This window comes from Petromyzon marinus, chromosome 59 (assembly GCF_048934315.1).
Source record: "Petromyzon marinus isolate PM22_M1 ecotype Great Lakes invasive population chromosome 59, UKy_Petmar_22M1.pri1.0, whole genome shotgun sequence".
NCBI lineage: Eukaryota > Metazoa > Chordata > Hyperoartia > Petromyzontiformes > Petromyzontidae > Petromyzon > Petromyzon marinus.
Genome location: NC_133725.1, coordinates 18,668,577 through 18,686,546, shown reverse-complemented (window position 1 = coordinate 18,686,546; position 17,970 = coordinate 18,668,577). Strand labels below are relative to the sequence as shown.

The window sequence follows — 17,970 nt, the reverse complement described above, 5'->3', positions numbered from 1 at the left end:
TTTTAAGCTTTAGAGACGAAAAACCAGAGTACCTAGAAGGAACCGATGCAGAACAGGGGTAGAAGGTACACACTCCACACACGATGGTGCCCGAGTCAGGAGCCGAACCAAGGCCCCCCTTCTCGCTGTGAAGCATGAGTGTCACCACCGCATTGCACGGCAATGGACTTAACAACGTCGGCCTCGTGATGGCACGTCTCTGAAGTCTTACCTCGACGGTGACACCAGGATCTTTACAGCTACCAGGGTGTTCCTCTTGTGGTCAAGGCACTGGACCACCTGGCCTTGACCTCCTTCCCCAATCATCTTGAGCACCTCATAGCGGTAGTGGAGGTGATCATGTCGGAACTGAACAAAAGGTACAATCATTTAAACTGACTATTGTTAAAATCACAACATTTAAGAAGTGCGAATGTAATTTTAACAAAAAAAATTGCTTGGAATTATGAAGTTATTTTTAACCATAATTTGGAATGCTCAGATGTCTGCTGGCTGAGTCACCCTTAAAAAGAGCTTCTGAGCTCAATGGGCTTTACTCGGGAAATAAACTTCTGATTCAGATGTGTACGGGTGAGTGCATTGGTGAGTGGGCGAGTGGGTCGGTGAGTGATTGAGTGGGTGAATGAGTGAGTGAGTCAGCAAGTGAGTGCGTCTGGGGGTGGGTGAGTAAGTGTGTGAGTGGGTGTAATTGTCGAATGCTTTGATACTGTCTGCTGGCGAAGATTCCCTTGAAAAATTGCTTCTTATCTAAAAGGGCTTTACTCGGGATTAAACATTCTGATTTTGAAGCGCGTTGGTGTGTGCCCTAGTTGGTAATTCAGGTGCAATAATAAGAAGCCACAAACCCCGCTACCTCTGGGCCCTGTGACCGCCCCCAAGGCTGTAGTTTTGTGGTGAGCCTCACCAGAATGTAATTACGTTCGTCGTCATCATATCCATGCCTGTTGCATCCCTTGGGTTTGTTGTCGAGTGCAAAGTACCACACTTCTTGCATGGTTGCGAGCTCCAGCTTGTCACGGTCGGTCAAGTGAGGGCCAAAGTGAGCCAGGATTTCTGTAGGCACGAGGAGAATAACAACAACAGGTGTGTGAACCTAAATTTTGACAATTTATAGGGTAAATATTTCAGGATTGGGATGTTTTTGCCAATCCCAGCTATGTATGTTGAAATTCTTTTGCACCGCATGTAGCCAATGGTGCTAATCAACAGTGTGGGGGAAGGTTAATAAACTAACCACGCAAATAGGTTCCACACATCTGTTAGAACCTCTAACAGACTGCGAGACAAGAAGGCTCACATGATCGAGTCACTCACCTTTCTGAAGAGATGCCGCGACAACAAGATAATACCGACCACATTTAAACTCACATCTGCTTCTGTCACTTAACCCAACTCTAAACGGATCTTATTCAGAGCTAGCCTTTCTCTAATCTCAGAGAGGATAAGAATACTCCGGCTTGAACTTGATAATTTAGACAAATGTCTCCTACAATCACACTTAACATTAACAGATAAAAAGTCATAATCTTAGTTTTTTCGGTAAAGTCACGTTGAAGGGAAACAACAAAATAATAATATATATATAAAACAATAAAAAATTCTCACGACGTTTCGACCATAACTCAAACGGTCGTCTTCAGGTGTGTTGGTTTGCATAAATTTATTTGTAAACGGCGCATTTATTTATTTATAAAAAAAAACGTTAGCGCCATGCGCAACGATTTGGCAGTTTATTTAGGACTAGTCCATCTATATTCTGAAAAGAGGAGGGGGGAGACGAATTTTTTTTATTTTTTTATTTTTTTATAATGTATGCTGTCTGAAAGCCACTGTAAGCGTGAACAATCAATTAAGACCTGAAATGGTTTATCAAATCTTTCCAATGATTGCTAAGATAGAATCCATCTTCTCGGTTGAAATTGTCTCTGTGCTTGTATATGTGGATAGCCTCATGAACGAATCTCTCATGGAAGCCAGATGGCTTACAAAGAACCTCTGTCTTGGAAAAGTCAATGTCATGTGAGCCTACTGAATTATAACAATGATCTGTCACGGCCGAGGTGTTGGTCCAACACACCTGAAGACGACCGTTTGAGTTATGGTCGAAACGTCGTGAGAATTTTTTATTGTTATATATATTATTATTTTGTTGTTTCCCTTCAACGTGACTTTACCGAAAAAACTAAGAATATGAATTACTGCAGTCACGAAAGCTTTAAATCAAAAGATAAAATGTCCGCATCTGATTGGAACCTTGTAGATAACATGACTGCTTCTTCTGCCACAACAATGTCTTCCAAATGCAAGGTTAACCTTATTGCTAAATTCAATAACTTGTCAAAAAAGAAACCATATCCACACATAAAAAAGACTGCTATTAATCAGAGTAACAGCACAATCTCCGATAGCCTAAAATCGGTACTAGCTAGAGGGCTGAATTTTGCTGTCACCCTCAAACACATCCCAGTGGATGATATAAAAACCCAGGTAGATGTAGCCCTCAAAGGCTTGGGACACATCCCGACAGACGTGGCAAGATTTAAAATTGCCACCATCTTTAAAAATGCTAAGAATCCTATTAATAACATCAGCAAGGACGAGCGCTCTGAATTCACCAAATTAAAAAATAGAGAGGACAAAGTCATCCTCTCAGCCGACAAGGGCAATGCTACTGTCATCATGGATAAAACCACATTCAGCAACATAATCCAGGACCTTCTTAATGATAGCAATTACACCAAAATCAACAAAGATCCGACCAACTGCCTGGCTATAAAAACAAACAATATCATTACCAATTCGACTTCTCTAATCGAACCATTCAAGCAGTTCTCCCTAAAACCTTCTGCTAATAGACCACCCAGATTATATGGTCTTCCAAAAATCCATAAAGAAGATACTCCACTTCGACCCATCGTTTCCACTATCAACTCACCTCCCTACAAACTGGCCCAATTTCTGTCTGAGACCTTGCTTCCATTCACGGGCAAGACTACCTCAGCAGTATGAAACTCAGCTCACTTTATCTCTCTAATCAAAGGCATTTCACTGTCCCCAGATGATTTGCTCGTCAGCTTTGATGTAGTCTCTCTGTTCACCAAGGTTCCTGTACCTGACACCTTAGCAATAATTGAAGACTTGGTCCAACATGGACCAACTTTGGTTAGGAACTGCCTTACTAACATTTACTCTTTGTTTTTTTCGATAAAGTCACATATGGATAAAATAAAATAAATGACGACGTTTCGATCGCAACACAAGCGGTCGTCCTCAGGCGGAAAAAAATCATGCAGCAGTAGAAATGCTGAACCGGCACTTACTTCACCAGGAATGGTACTTTCTACAAACAAAATCAAGGTACCCACATGGGTCCCCCCTTATCACCAGTGATAGCGAATGTTTTCATGGAGAAATTTGAAACTGATGTCATCCAGACATGCACCCAACGTCCTTCCTTGGGAAGAGATACATAGATCACACTTTCGTCATTTGGCCACATGGCCTGCCAACATTGAATCAATTTCTCAACAACATAAATTCCATACACCCATCCATCAAATTCACCATGGAAGTGGAGAAGGATGGTAAGCTACTAATTCCTGGATGTTTTGTTTGAGAAGAGACCTATCTAAAACCTAATTCCCACCACCATCCGGCGCAGAAGAATTCCCTCATCAAACCACTACACCATAGGGCCACTGCATTTGCAACCAACACCATCAAGCCAGTGAACTGGAACACGTACACCAGACTCTTAAGATGAATGGGTACTGGGACAGCATTATTCGCAAAGCTGTTTCTCCAACCATGTAGAAACAATCCACTGAGACGCCTATCAAAACCATCACTTTACCATACATAGCAGGTGTTACCAAAAATATTTCCAAAATCTTAAACAAACACAAGATCCAAGTCCGATTCAATACAGTACACAAAATCCGTGATCTAATCCCATCCTGACATGCAATATCCTGGAGTCGACAAACTGAGTTGTACCTGCGGTAGCAGTTACATTGGGAAAACGAATTGACATGTCGCGGACCGTGTTAGCGAACACAAGGCAGATCTGAAACATCGCAGAACCAATACCTCTGCCGTGTCTGACCATTGTTATAATGCTGTGGGCTCGCGTGATATTGTTTTTTTCCGAGACCAAGGTACTCTGCAAACCTTCAGGTAACTATCAAAGGTTTTTTCATGAAGCCATAAAGATATACTAACATAGACATAACTTCAACCGAGAAGATGGATACAAATTGAGCAATCATTCGATGGATGTTATTAACTAGGTAAAGCCTTAACTGGTTGTGGTTGTTTCCATCACACGCGCCAGGTACTGGTAGATTTTTCAGATTTACTTTCCCACCATGTCCCATACTCAGCTTACCACTTCTACCTCCGCCTACGTCCCCCCCAGCCTCACTTCTTCTCCCCCTAGCGCTCACGCAGCTCCCCTCTCTCTCCCCCCCTTGCTCCTCCCCCCTTTCTTACCGATAACCTCTTGCCACAGCAGCTCTCTCACCTACTTCAGCATTTTATTATTGCTGTGGTTGTTCCACCTGATGAAGATTGATTGTGTTGCGATAGAAACGTCGTGATTTGTTTTATTTTATTTCTACCTAGGTGACATTACCGAAAGAGCGAATGAGTATAGATATTAGTTGTCAAACTAGATGATTTAAACGCGCATAGCTTCAGTGGTTTCCTAATATTGGAAGAGCATTCAAGATGGCCGCAGAAGCAATTCTGAAAGCGTTTGATGTTGTTTCAGTACTGAGGCCAGAGCACAGATAATTATCCCCATGCAACATGGCCACCATGAAGTCCCCCATGTAACATGGCAACCATTATGCAGTCTCTAATGCAACATGATTACCATATTCTTGGTTCTTTCGGTAAAGTCACGTAGAAGGGAAACAATAAAATAATAAAATAATACAATTCTCACGACGTTTCGACTGCAACACAAGCAATCATCATCAGGTGTGAAAACCACAGCAAGAAAATTTCAATTTTTCTTGCTGTGGTTCTTGCTGTGGTTTTCACACCTGATGATGATTACTTGTGTTGCAGTCGAAACGTCGTGAGAATTTTATTGTTTTATATTTTTATAATTGTATTGTTGCCCTTCTACGTGAGTTTACCGAAAGAACCAAGAATATGAATCCCTGCAGCCACGAAAGCTTTAAATCAAAACATGATTACCATTAAGTCCCCCATGTAGCATTGCTATCTTGACATCACCCATACAATCACCATAAAATCTCTCATACACCAAAGGCACTGTGACGTCCCCCATGCAACATGGCCATCGTGATGTCCCACTATTTACCGTGGCCACTGTGACGTCCCTCATTACTGTTCTTACCTTTCGGCGATTTGCTACAGATGGAGCCGGTGCCCTCTGAGGACAGCGCACTCCACGTGGTGCAAGACGTGTCGTTACTCCGAGCCTCTCCAGCTCGGCTCATCTACACACACACAAAGACAAAGGTCCACCACATAGGCTTGATTAAGATGTTGGAGCAAGTGCAGAAGGCGAGCACTGAGCCAGCATCTCTGAGATCCTGGGCTCCACATTCAGGAGGGTCCTGCTGAGATGTTGTCGTTTCTCAGCATTGGGATATTTGGCCAATATCAGATGCCATGCTTGGATTCACAATGAAAGATGCGTGGATTTTGAGGTCACACGCAGGGATTGTTCAAATTGTTAAAGAGTGATTGGGGATCGGGCATGACGAGCCATGGCAAGGAGGGACAACAATGGCTGATAGTGAAGAATAATAACGGAGCAGCAGCCAAGGAAGGAAACACATCGGAGAGGAGAGCCACCAGAGAGATGGTGCGACAAAATCGGCGCTTGGCGGATTATTCCATCACAGCATTTGAGGGGTAGCAAGGTCTCAGGGAGGAAGGCATTCTCATTCATCAGTGGATAGATAATAGTGCTGTAAATGCTCACGCGTAGACAGGCAGGCACACCAACAGGATCTCGGAGACACGCTCTGATAGACATACACATACTCAGGCGGACAAGGAGAAGCACATCCAGGTATACAAGTAGGTGACAGGTAGGCACAAGTCGAGGGGAAAACACACGTCCACCCATATTTTACCACACGAGTTGAAGAGCCACACGTACCTCCATGGCAGCAACCTGCAGAGTAGGGTGCTCAGAGCTCACTGCGTTTCTCGCACGGTCCGGGTCTCTGCGTGGAGAGCGGGAGACGCAGGCGAGGGTCACACAAAACCGATGGTGTGCGACAATACTCATGTCTAAACACGCGTCATGTCACAATGCGGACTCTCATCATCAACACGGACTCACATCATCATCACACCACTCACCCACAACACGAAACACAACAAAAACAACAAAGACTGCCATTTGCCACTAAGTAGCGGCAAATGCCAGGCCAGGTGCACTTTGAGACCACGTGAAATGCTGAAGGCTCACTGACAGGTCACAGGTCAGACCCAGGTGCCAAGAGTTGACTGACTGAGATGACTGTGCCAACGTGCTACATTTCAGCCGCCCAGGTCAAAGGTCGTTGTTGTGACCATCGCTCCTTTGTTCGGACACCAGCAACACCGCGACAAACACCACCACTAGCACCACCACTAACACCACTGCTAACACCACCACCACTAACAAAGACAGATCCCCCGTATAGCCTGAATATACTGTAGGGGCAATTTCTGCTAGCGAGCACCTATAAAGGTCGGCATGGCACACGAGGGGGTGGGTGGCTAACACCACGCCTGGCCGCCTTTGTCTCCCTAGCGGCGATGTTTACACATCGTACCAGGTATTCATTTGAGGCTGAGTCTACCTAGGGGAGGCCCAGGACCGGTTCAGATAATCGTTGCTGGTGTTGGCCGTGAGCGGAAATCGAACCCGGGTCGCCAGGTTTGTAGCGCAGCACGTTAACCGCTACACTACCGCTCCCCTCAACTAACACCACAACTAACACCAGCACTAACACCACTCCTAACACCACCACTAACACTACGAACCCTAAAAACACCACCACCAACATCAACTCCACCACCACCAACACCACTACCACTAACACCACCACCACTAACACTACCACCAATAATACCACCATCACTAACACGACCACCACTAATACCACCAACACCACCATCACTAACACCAGCAACAATACCTCGAACAACCACCACCACTAACACCACCATCACTAACACCAACACCACCATTATTAAGACCACAAACACCACCACTAACACCACCATCACTAACACCACCACCACTAATACCACCAACATTAACACCACCACTCCTCCTCCTGCTAATACAGGACACCAAAGACAACGATCCTCATAGAGCCTTAACAGGCTGTAGGGGCAAGTGCTGTTAGCCAGCAGTACGTATGAAGGCAGGCACGGTAAACGAAGGGGTGGGTGGTTAGCACCACGCCCGACCGCCTTTGTCTCCCCAGTGGCGATGTTTACGCATCGCACCAGGTACTCATTTGAGACCGCGTCACTGCTACACACAGACTCACACAGACCCACACACACGTACACAGACTCACACAGAGACTCACTTAGAGAGACTCACACAGAGACTCACATAGAAAGACTCACACCACCACCGCCACCACACACCCACAGCTCGGTTCCACGCCTAACGGCCAAACTGCCAGGGGAAGCACGTGGCGCGAGACGCGGCGTGGTGTAATAGCCATTAGCTCCTCCCCCTCACCTAAGCTCCTCCCCCATGCTCCCTCTTTCCCCCCCTGCCCCTCCCCCTTCACAACCCCCCCCCCCAAGCATCCCCCCCCTCGCGACCCCCCTTGCCCCCCCTGGCAACCCCCGCCCATGCTCCCCCTCAAACCCCCCCCCCTCACGCCCCCATTGCCCACCCCCCTCCCCCCGCTGCTACTTACAGTCAGGCAGGGGGCGAGTGGAGGCGGCGCGCGCTGTGGATTGTGGGTGGCGAGCGGCTGATTTGGATTCCCGCTCACGGCCACCGTCAGTGGCTCGCGAAAGCTTCTGAAGCGGCGGCTCGCTGGGCCTCCTCTACGTCGACTCAGCCTGAAGGTGAGAACCTCGCGCGGTGTGCACACATCAGCAGTGGCGGCGGTGGTGGGGGGAGACAGAGGAGGAGGCGCCTGGCCCACAGCCGTCACGTCCTAGACGCCTGCTGAGTTCACGGCGCTGCTTCAAGCAGAGCCCGGCCCTGCTGCTGCTGATGATGAGGCGCTGACGGTGGAAACCGGCCCCAGAGTGGCCCTCGTGTTGAGCCATAGCTGATGAGAGGCACTCCCAGACTGCCGTGTGTTTTTATCCCTGGAGGGACGGGTTTGTTGTGGATGCGAATCGCCTGCTGCTGGAAAAGGCATCCACTAGAGGCCGCTATATAGAGGTATTTGGTCTACTCTTCCACGCTGGTCCGGACGTGTTGGAGCAAAGTGGCAATGCCCACACTTTACCCCACCACACGCAGGGCGTTAGCTCGCTGGATTTGCAATGCAGAGGTGCAGGTTAGATTTCATTCCCACTCACACCCACCGACACTCACTCAGCCACCCACTCAGCCACTCTCTGGGCATCTATGAAAAAGAGCTTCATAGCTCATCGGATTCCTCCAGCAAAAACATACTGATTCTCACCCACCCACTCAGCCATTCACCCACCCACTCTGGCACTCATCCACTCACCAATTCACTCAGCCACCCACTCGGCCACCCACTCAGCCACCCACTCTCTCACCCACTTCGTCACCGGTCACCCACTGCCACCCACCCACTTGGTCACCGGTCACCCACTGCCACCCACCCACTTAGTCACCGGTCACCCACTGCCACCGGTCACTCACTCTGCCACCGGTCACTCACTCTGCCACCCACCCACTCTCTCACCAACCCACCGACTCTCTTGCCAACCCACCGACTCTCTCGCCAACCCATCCACTCACCCACAGGGAGACACAAGGAGACAAGGGGACCCACATGGTGTGAGAGTGTATCAGCATCATTGTGGTTGTTGTGGTGGTTATGTTGGTTGTTATGGTTGTGGTGGTTATGGTTATATTTGTGGCAGTAGTGTTTATACTTGTGGTTATGTAGCTGGTGGTTATGATTATATTTGTGGTTACGGCGATTATGGTCGCAGTGATTGTGATTATATTTGTTGTGGTTATAACCCGCGATGTATTTCGTCGAGGATGGATGCCGCCGCGTGCAGGAGTTGGGCGAGGCGGGAGTGAGCCACCTGAAGCGCCCTCTCTGACGGTGGTGAGCCGCTGGGCGGCCGGGCAGTGAGCAGCTCGCCGGCGTCGCTTCTCCTCCCCCTTCCGGGGCTGCCAACCCCAGTGGTGTTGAGTCGTCCTCCTCTTCCACTGGAGCCCTGGTACGAGTTTTTCTTCGCGTCTCCATTATAGCGATTCATCTTACTATTTGGCTACTTCTGACGCCAGTTGTAGTGGGTGGAACGGAGAGCGAGACTTCTTACCGAAAGAACCAAAGAGTATGAACTTATATGGTTTATTTCATCTATTTTTAGTGGTTTGCTACCATTCCCTTTGCACTCCTATCGTTTTTGTATTGTTTGTTGTGACGTTATGACCCCGTGCCCCCTACTGGCACATCTTTGATCAAAGAGCTTTATAGCTCATTGGATTCCTCCAGCACAGAATCAATACCGATTCTGATGAGACCGGAACGAACACGTTTGAATCGAATCGCGTACTTCGCTTTACTAAAATAGTTGTGGAATCGATTCTTGTGGAATCTGTTCTCGTGGAATCGAATCATCGATATTAATTACAGAGATTCACCATCGATATTAATTACAGACATTAATCAACGACGTCGCTAGGAGTATCGTGGTGCCGCTCTGCAAACCTTCGGGCTACTATCAAAGGTTTGTTCATCAAGCCATCCAGATATATAAACACAGACATAACTTCAACCGAGAAGATGGATACAAATTGAGTAATCATTGGAAGAATGTTATTAACCAGGTAAAACCTTAACTGCTTTATGGTGTTGCCTTAACTTTCCGCATCTCTAATTTCTTAAGCTTCCCACTCCCAGCCCCGCTCTCTTCAGCACTCCCCTCATACCCCCCCTCTCTATCTCTCCTCCCTGATCCTCCCCCCTTCTCTTACCTATATAGTCTCTTGTTTACAGCAGCTCTTTTGCCCACGTCGGCAATTGTTTCTTGCTGTGGTTTGTCCCACCTGATGATGGACGCTTGTGTTGTGCCCGAAACGTCGTGATTTAATTTATTTTATATGTTATGCCTATGTGACTTTACCGAAAGAACCAAAGAGTATAGCCCAAGAGAGTTTGTGTAGGTGGGAGCGGTAGTGTAGCACAGTAGGGGGCACAGGTGGTGCATCGGCCAGTCATCTCAGTCAAGCAACCAATGGCAACCTGGGTCTGTCTGTCTGTGACCTCCTGCTGCTTCATGTGGCCTTAACCTGCACGTAGCCTGGCACGAGCGCCGTGGTGACATCTCCACCACTTCGTGGCGAATGGCGGTTGTTGTTTATGGTCGTCTCGCGATTAGCACTACGCTGCACTACTAACCCAGCGACCCGAGTTCAATTCCCGCTCACGGCCAACACTGGTGACGATTCCGTTCCTGGGCCTCCCCTTGGTCAACTCAGCCTCAAATGAGTACCTGGTGCGTTGTGTAAACATCGCCACTGGGGAAATTAAGGCGGCCGGATGTGGTGCTGGCCACCTACCCCCCTTCGTGTATCAAAGGTGCTGCTCGTTAACAGCACTTGCACCCGACAGTCCTGTCGAAGGCTACATGGGGGATCTTTGTCTTTGTTTGGTGGTGCAGCTGAGGAGGCGCAACTGCACGGCGAGTACCTCTACCGCAAGGCGCAGGAGGCCAAGAAGGTCCTCGTAGAGGAGAAGGCGCAGCTCAAGAGGGCGCTCGATGGTAACGGGCGGCGAGACGGATCTAGAGATGGGCTCGCGACGACAAGACAGACGAGAGACAGCGAGACAGACTAGAGACGTTGAGACACGCAAGACAGACTAGAGACGGATCTAGAGACAATGAGACACGCAAGACGGACTAAGATGGGACAAGACGGTCTGACAATACAGGCGAGAAGACAACCGCGCGTTGGAAAGCGTTTCCGAATGAATCCATGCGTGCGCATGATTTTTCTTCCTTGTTAATTCTCCCCTGCCCGCCCCCCACCCACCGCCCCCTGTCCCCCTGACGTCGTCACCGAAGAAAACCTGGTGCTGCCTACGGACCTGCGGTGGGAGGCGCTTGAACTCCAGAAGGCCGTGGAGTTCGACCAGGGAGGGGAGGGTGATCTCACATCCCTCACCATCACGTCTCCTCGCATCTCTCTCTTCCTTCCCGCGAGACTCCCGAGGCAGAGGGATAAGCGTCGCGCGTCTCCGCCCGCTAGACACGCCGAGTCGGCACGCATCCCCGGCTCGCCGTCGGTCCTTCCTGCCAAGCGGTGGCACCGTGTTTTGCCGCGGAGGTTCGCGGTTCGAGAACGGCGGGCCCTCAACCCCCCCCCCCCCCCCCCACCGGTTTAATGGGTTTAATGCCGCAGTTGCGTTGACCGTAAATACTGCACGGCGATTGCTTCCCAAGTGGACTTTGAAAAATCCCGTGGCGTGAACGTGGAAAAAGAGTCGGCCGTGTGTGTGTGTGTGTGTGGTGGCTGGCGTAAATTTTGGTGGAATGTCAAATGAAGGCCGTGGTCACCACATCACGTGTACTTCTGGAGCAGTCTTCCTTCTGGAGCGGTCTTCCTTACAATATTAGGAAGCCACTGGAGCTTTGCACTTTTAAATCATCGTCTAGATTGACAAACTCATTTCTTGAGAACTACTTTTTGTGGTTAGTTTGTCACACTTCCGATTACCACGGTTGGCTACGTGCTGTAACAAAGAGGTTTAACATGCACTGACGCACTCATTCACTCACTCATCATTTTACTCAATTTACCCACTCACCTGCCATATCACCCACCCACTCTTGCAATTGGGACTCATCCAGGTCTCATTATTGCTCAGCTCGCTACACAAAATCAACGCGATCATTGCAGAGTGATATTCTCAACCATTCCTGGTCGCTCCTTCCATCCACCCACACACACACCTGCACTCACCTGCACGGTGAAGTATGGCAAATGATAACCTACCCTCTCCGTCCCCCCTGCCCCATCTACCACCTCTTTATATCCACCCCCCCCCCCCCCCCCCGTGTCAGTAGGAGTGAGCAGCCACATGGATGACGAGTACCGCTGAGCCGGCGTGAAGGACCCACACATCATGGCGACGACCTCACGCGACCCCAGCTCCCTCCTCAAGCAGTTCATCAAGGTGCGGGCACGGGGTCGCAGGGGCTACAGGGTTTGGGGTCACACGAGGAATGTGGGTCCTCGTGTATTGCATGTGTACAAGCGCGCAAAGACAGAGGTCCCCCATATAGCCTTAACAGGTTTTTGGGACAGGTGCTGTTTGCGAGGGTGTAGGTGGCTAGCACCACAACTGGCCACCTTTATCTCTCTGGTAATGATGTTTAAACACCGCACTAGGTACTCGTTTGAGGCTGAGTTGATCTAGGGGAGGCCCAGGACCAGTTCAGATAATCGCCACTGGTGTTGGCCATGAACGGAAATAAACCTCGGGTCACTAGGTTTGTGGGGCAGCATGCTAACTGCTAAATTACCGCACACACACACGTGTTCTCTATCGGCTTTAGAATCAGTTCCTTGCACCTCACACGAGTCGTGTCGACCAATCATCGGGCTTGTGCAGTGTGAGACAACTCGCATCCGTTGAGTTAACCAGAAGAAATCTGGTTGTTGATGAAAGGTGGAGGCTGTGTGGTGGGGGGGGGGGTCGTAAGTGGTGGAGCGTTGGACACTTTGGTTTGGTGCATGCAGCTTTTGTCAACTTCATTCCTCGCGATTCAGTCCGCCTTTTCGCGATGACCGATCCCTTCCATTCATCGAAAATGTATCTACTGTAGCACTACGCACGGTCGGTGGTCACGGAAAGATGTACCATTGGGGGCGCCACTGTGGCGAGATGTTAACTCCCTCACCTGGTATACAGGAGGTCGCAGGTTCAATCCTGACCCTGATGCCTGCTGTATATTTGGAGTTGCGTGCCTCTTTCCGAGGAGTCGCGTGGATTTCTCTCCAGGTCCTCCGGTTTTTCCCTCCGCATTTAGAATCAGCCACTTAGTTGAGCTATGATTTGTGGCCAGGTCGCTTCTGGAAAAGAGCTGCATAGCTCAGTGGGCCTTACCTGGTAAAATAAAAATAGTAAAGTTTTTCCAATGGTGCATCCCAGTTGTGCCAACACGGGGTTTGGCGACCCCGTATACCGGCACGGCTCGGCTCGGCTTCCGCAATGGAAAAAACAAACAACACAACCCGAGTCGGATACAGTGGGGGGGCGGGGAAGTGGGGGGGGCGAAAGCAGCGTGGCCGGGACGGACGCCGGTGGGAAGAGCGGACTCGGCGTGTGACCGCTTGCTGTCATGTTACCACACCACCACCACCCTCCCACCACCACCGCAGGAGATGAAGCTGATCCTGCCGAACGCTCAGCCGATGAACCACGGAGGCCACAAGCTGCAGGCGCTGGTGTGGGCGTGCTGCGCCAACGCCGTCAACGACTTCATCGTCCTGCATGAGCACCGCGGTATGCCAGGCACGCGCACGCACCGCAGTCGACAAAGCTCCCCCGTGTAGCCTTTAACAGGCTGTCAGGGCAAGTGCTGTTTGTCGAGCGACCTACGAAGGCCGGCAGGGCACACGGCGGGGTGGGTGGTGTGGTCATTACCGCATCTGGCCCCTTTTGTCTCCCCACTGTCGATGCTTGGACACACCGGAAATCGAAGTCAGGTCACCGGATTTGTAGTGTAATGAGATAGCCACTCCGCTCCCGCTCCCCGGTGTGATGCATGGTGTGACGTGTGTGATGCGGTGCAACAGACGGGGATGGAGGTGTATTTAGCTGTGCGTACGATGTGCGGTGTGTAGTATGACGCTGCAGACATGGAATTGTGGTGTTTTAACTGTGTATGTGGTGTGATGTGGTATGATGCCGCAGATGGAAGGGCAGTCTGTTTAACTCTCCAGTACAGTCTGTGTGACACCTGTGGTGTGTCTAACTTTCCGGCATGCTGTTCATGTGACACGTGGTACGATACCACGGTGTACTTGACACTCTCGAGCGTGGTGATGCGGCACGACATCCGGACGTGGACATGATGTCCGAGGCATTCCCACACCTCGTGATGCACAACTTCACGTCGCGACTCGGAAAGAGGGTGCGTGCGGGCACCGTGCCAGTCTCACCCACATCTTCCTCCCCCATCCCCAAAGCACAAAGGTCCCTCGTATAGGCTATAACCCTTTCTCATTTCCATGATGTACATATACGTCGTCGAAACGGAACCGTAAGAAAAACTCAAGTACGTCTTCTGACCTGAAGACATACCTTTTGCTCCCATAAGACTATGCGGGAGGGCGTGTGGCACAGTTTTGTTCCATAGAGTGCCGGTCGTGTCACTACGGTTCTCTGCGGTGAGGGCAACGCCTTTTAAAAACAGCAGCGCTACGCCTCTATAAATAAAATTAACGCCGAGCCGCTCGCGCGTACCGAGATTCAGCGGTGAACGTGACACCTACCACCCGGCAACTTGCAGATGTCTCGGAATGGGAAAGAGTGAGCAGACTTTTGGGCCAGGTGCTGTGTGTCCGCCTGTATATTCGGAGTTTGCATGTTCTCCTCCTGGTCACTTTGATTTTTCTCCGGGTCCTCTGGGTTTTTCCCTACACATTTAGAAACTTGAATTTCGAGTATTTTGCTGCTATACATTTTTATGTGAAAAAGAGCTACATAGCTCAGTGGTAAAATAAAAATAGTTTCGTTTTACTTTAGTTTTCGAGCAACAGCACAGAGTTTTTATTTAACGCCATCTCTGAAGCTGAAGGCGCGTAATGTTGTTCATTTGTTAATGCATCCGCAGTTTTAAACAGGGTGGCCGCTGGCCTCTAACTGGCAAACGTCTGCGAGGACACGTAATGAGAGTCCAGCGCCGTCCGTGTGACTTGCCGCGACCCCTCCCGTGACTTCTGTGCCCCCCTTCCCCCCTCCCAACAGGCACAACGTCTACAAGCGCGACGGCAAGGACATCGAGTTGAAGGAGGTGGGACCGTGATTCGAGATGGAGCGTAAGTCTGCCTGACACATTGTTACTCGTCTCCACTTTACACCCCTGCAAAGGCGGTGGAAATTCCACATTCCTTGTGGACTTCCCTACGAAGTGGTTGTAAATTTTATCGACCCCTGAGAGGATGATGGGCTGAATGTAAGAGTCTAGCCTCGGGCTAGGTGGCCCGCGGGTGACTTGTAGAGCGGATCGGAACTTGAGTCGGTGGGGTCGCTGCTCTGGTCGCATTCGCTGTACCGTGACCCGACTCGCATTCCCCCACCCCGGATGCGATGTGTAAATTCAAAGATGATCGGACGTAATGCTGGCCACCCACACCCACCCCTTGGTGTGCCGTGCTGGCTTTCCTACATGCTAACACACGAACAGCGCTTTTCCCACGCCGTCTGTTAAAGGCTGCATGGGGGGGATCTTTGCTTTTGTGTGTCGCGCAGTCTATGAGATTAAACTGGGCACGCTGGACAACGCGGCCACCGCCGAGGTGGAGTGGCCTTGGCGACCGTACATGAACACGGCGAAGAAGAGGAAGTTCCTGAGCGTGGAGTGAGGGAGGGGAGCGACTTCCCCCCCCCCATGGGCCTGGGGGGAGGGGCATTGGGGGGGGGGTTTGTCCCTGGAAAGCCGGAGTTGGAGTCGAACCTCGCGGCGCTCTCCGCCGAGGCTCGAGACGTTGAGGAGAGGTCGCCGCGTGGATAGGGCAGTGCGTGAATCGCTGTTCCAACCGTCGTCACACACGCGCATCATACGCGTCACACACACATTGCGGATGTACATTTATCAAACACAAACATGCACATCGTCGCATGCGTCGCACACAGAAGCACACAATTGCACAAAAAGACAAAGGTACTCCGTATCGCCGTTAACAGATTGCTGGGGCAAGTGCTGTTAACGGGTAGCACCTATGATGGCCGGCATGGCACAGAAGTGGTTGTGTGGCCAGCCCCACGTCTGGCTGCCTTTGTCCTCCCCAGTTTTGCGATGTTATACACACCCCACACCACGTACTCAGATGGCTGAGTTCGTAGTGCGCTAACTGCTGCACCACCGCTCCCCAAACGGTGTACATACACGCGTACACAAAACGAAACATTAACATTTATTTAAGTAACAAAAAAGAAAATACCAAGTCAGGCAGATGGAGAAAGTGGCGTGTCGCCGTGCACAGCACCGCTCTCGTAGCTACTCACCTAGGGTGGGAGCTCTTGGCTTCAATGCCACCCGGGATGTTTAGATGTGAAAACCTGCCATAAATAATATTTTTGGGAAGTCACAAGCGCCTTAAGTTGCATCTCATCTCGACCATTTTAATGGGCACCCCCCCCCCCCTGTAGCTGTCCCCCTGTGGCACAAAATAAACTAACAAAACTAATCTATTTTTATTTTACCAGGTAAGGCCCACTCAGCTGTATAGCTCTCTTTCAGGAACGACCGGGCCACAAATGAAAGTGCTATAAAGTGGCTTGTCACGCAGAAATATATAGCAGCCAAATACTTTTAAACGCATGTTTCTAAATGTGGAGGGAAAAACCGAAGGACCCAGAGAAAAATCCACGCGGTCACGGGGAGAACATGCAAACTCCAGATATACAGGCGTCGGGATTTAACCCACGACCTCTATACCAGTCGAGGCCCCAAGGTGAATCAGCACTTGGCCTGCGAGCGGGTATTATTAGTCTGTCAGTAGGGGGTAATGATTCCGGATTTCAGTCTCAATTGAAACTGTAATCTGGAACACTTTTGTCATATTTTGCTTGTATAAGTGTGTTCATAAAATACAAGTTTGGTCATTGAGAGAGTTATAAATGTCCTATATGCATTTCATGTTTATTGTGTTTATTGTATTTAATGTATGAAGAAAATAAAATTTTGTATATGCTACAGTATGTTTCACACGTTATTCAGTGACACTGCATATGACGGGCAATGTTTGGGGCAATCGGCCTTCAACATGGAAAATACATCGAGGCCACATGACCCGTGGCCACCGCCACTTCAACCGTGGCCCCACCACTTCAACCGTGGCCCCATTGGCACGTTGATGTGTGGCTCTGCTTTCACCTGTGGTGAGAATGAGACCAGAAAAATTACAGGAGGCCGACTCCATATGAGTCCGTCACGCTCTGGATCTCGCTAATGGGACGTTGGATAAAAATAAAACATGGAAGCGACAAGTTTCTTCTCTGGCGAGGACATTCCCACAAGATTGCCACCTTTCCCAATTAATGGAATTTGCCCCAACATCACCCTGATCCAAACCAGCAGGAGCTGAAATCTTCCAGAAGGTTCAGGATTTATTGGTACAATCGTTCGGATGTTGGTGTTTGCATGGACTTGCATTTAGAACCACCGGTCCGCTTGACGTCTTTTAAACAATACCTGTGGTCGGGTCCGCTCCCCCACCTTTCTATCCCCTGCTTTTTTTATGACCGGTGTAGTATATGTTGACGGTGTGTGCGTGTATCACAACGTGATGTAACCGGGCCCTCGAATTGCCTCAAGAAATGAATAATCAACATCTGTCGCTTTGCTGTTGTGATGTCACCACGAGGCGCCGAATGACGGTGGGACGGCGTCGTCGCACTCGTCGAGCGGACAAGGGCTCCGTGAAATGACGATGCGGATTGCGCCAAGCGTATAGAGGTCGCCGATTGCGCGCCCCTGTGGCTCGACCACTCGTGGGTCCACCTCAAAGTTCCTGTGCCCATTTGAACCTCATTGCCTGCGATGATGCTGCTGCTGGCATGGAAGAACACA

General features: G+C 49.9%; 1 protein-coding gene across 3 annotated transcripts; it reads left to right on the top strand.

Annotated features, from left to right (window-relative positions):
* The first annotated feature begins 7,845 nt into the window (after positions 1-7,845).
* Positions 7,846-17,094, top strand: LOC142905920 (U3 small nucleolar ribonucleoprotein IMP4-like). 3 transcript variants are annotated; one of them, XR_012929939.1, is made up of 7 exons: positions 7,870-9,381; positions 10,828-10,929; positions 11,233-11,313; positions 12,235-12,344; positions 13,553-13,676; positions 15,144-15,214; positions 15,648-17,094. XR_012929939.1 is itself a non-coding variant. In XM_076053157.1 (5 exons), exons 4-5 carry the CDS (start codon positions 12,294-12,296, stop codon positions 13,724-13,726), a joined length of 225 nt encoding a protein of 74 aa, XP_075909272.1. In that variant the 5' UTR covers positions 7,846-9,381; positions 10,828-10,929; positions 11,372-11,494; positions 12,235-12,293; the 3' UTR covers positions 13,727-14,436. The 3 variants fall into 3 exon arrangements, 2 of the variants coding, with proteins under 2 accessions (XP_075909272.1, XP_075909271.1); XM_076053157.1 differs by lacking the exons at positions 11,233-11,313; positions 15,144-15,214; positions 15,648-17,094 and adding an exon at positions 11,372-11,494 and having other exon boundaries at positions 7,846-9,381; positions 13,553-14,436; XM_076053156.1 differs by lacking the exons at positions 15,144-15,214; positions 15,648-17,094 and having other exon boundaries at positions 7,846-9,381; positions 13,553-14,436.
* Positions 17,095-17,970: the final 876 nt, after the last annotated feature.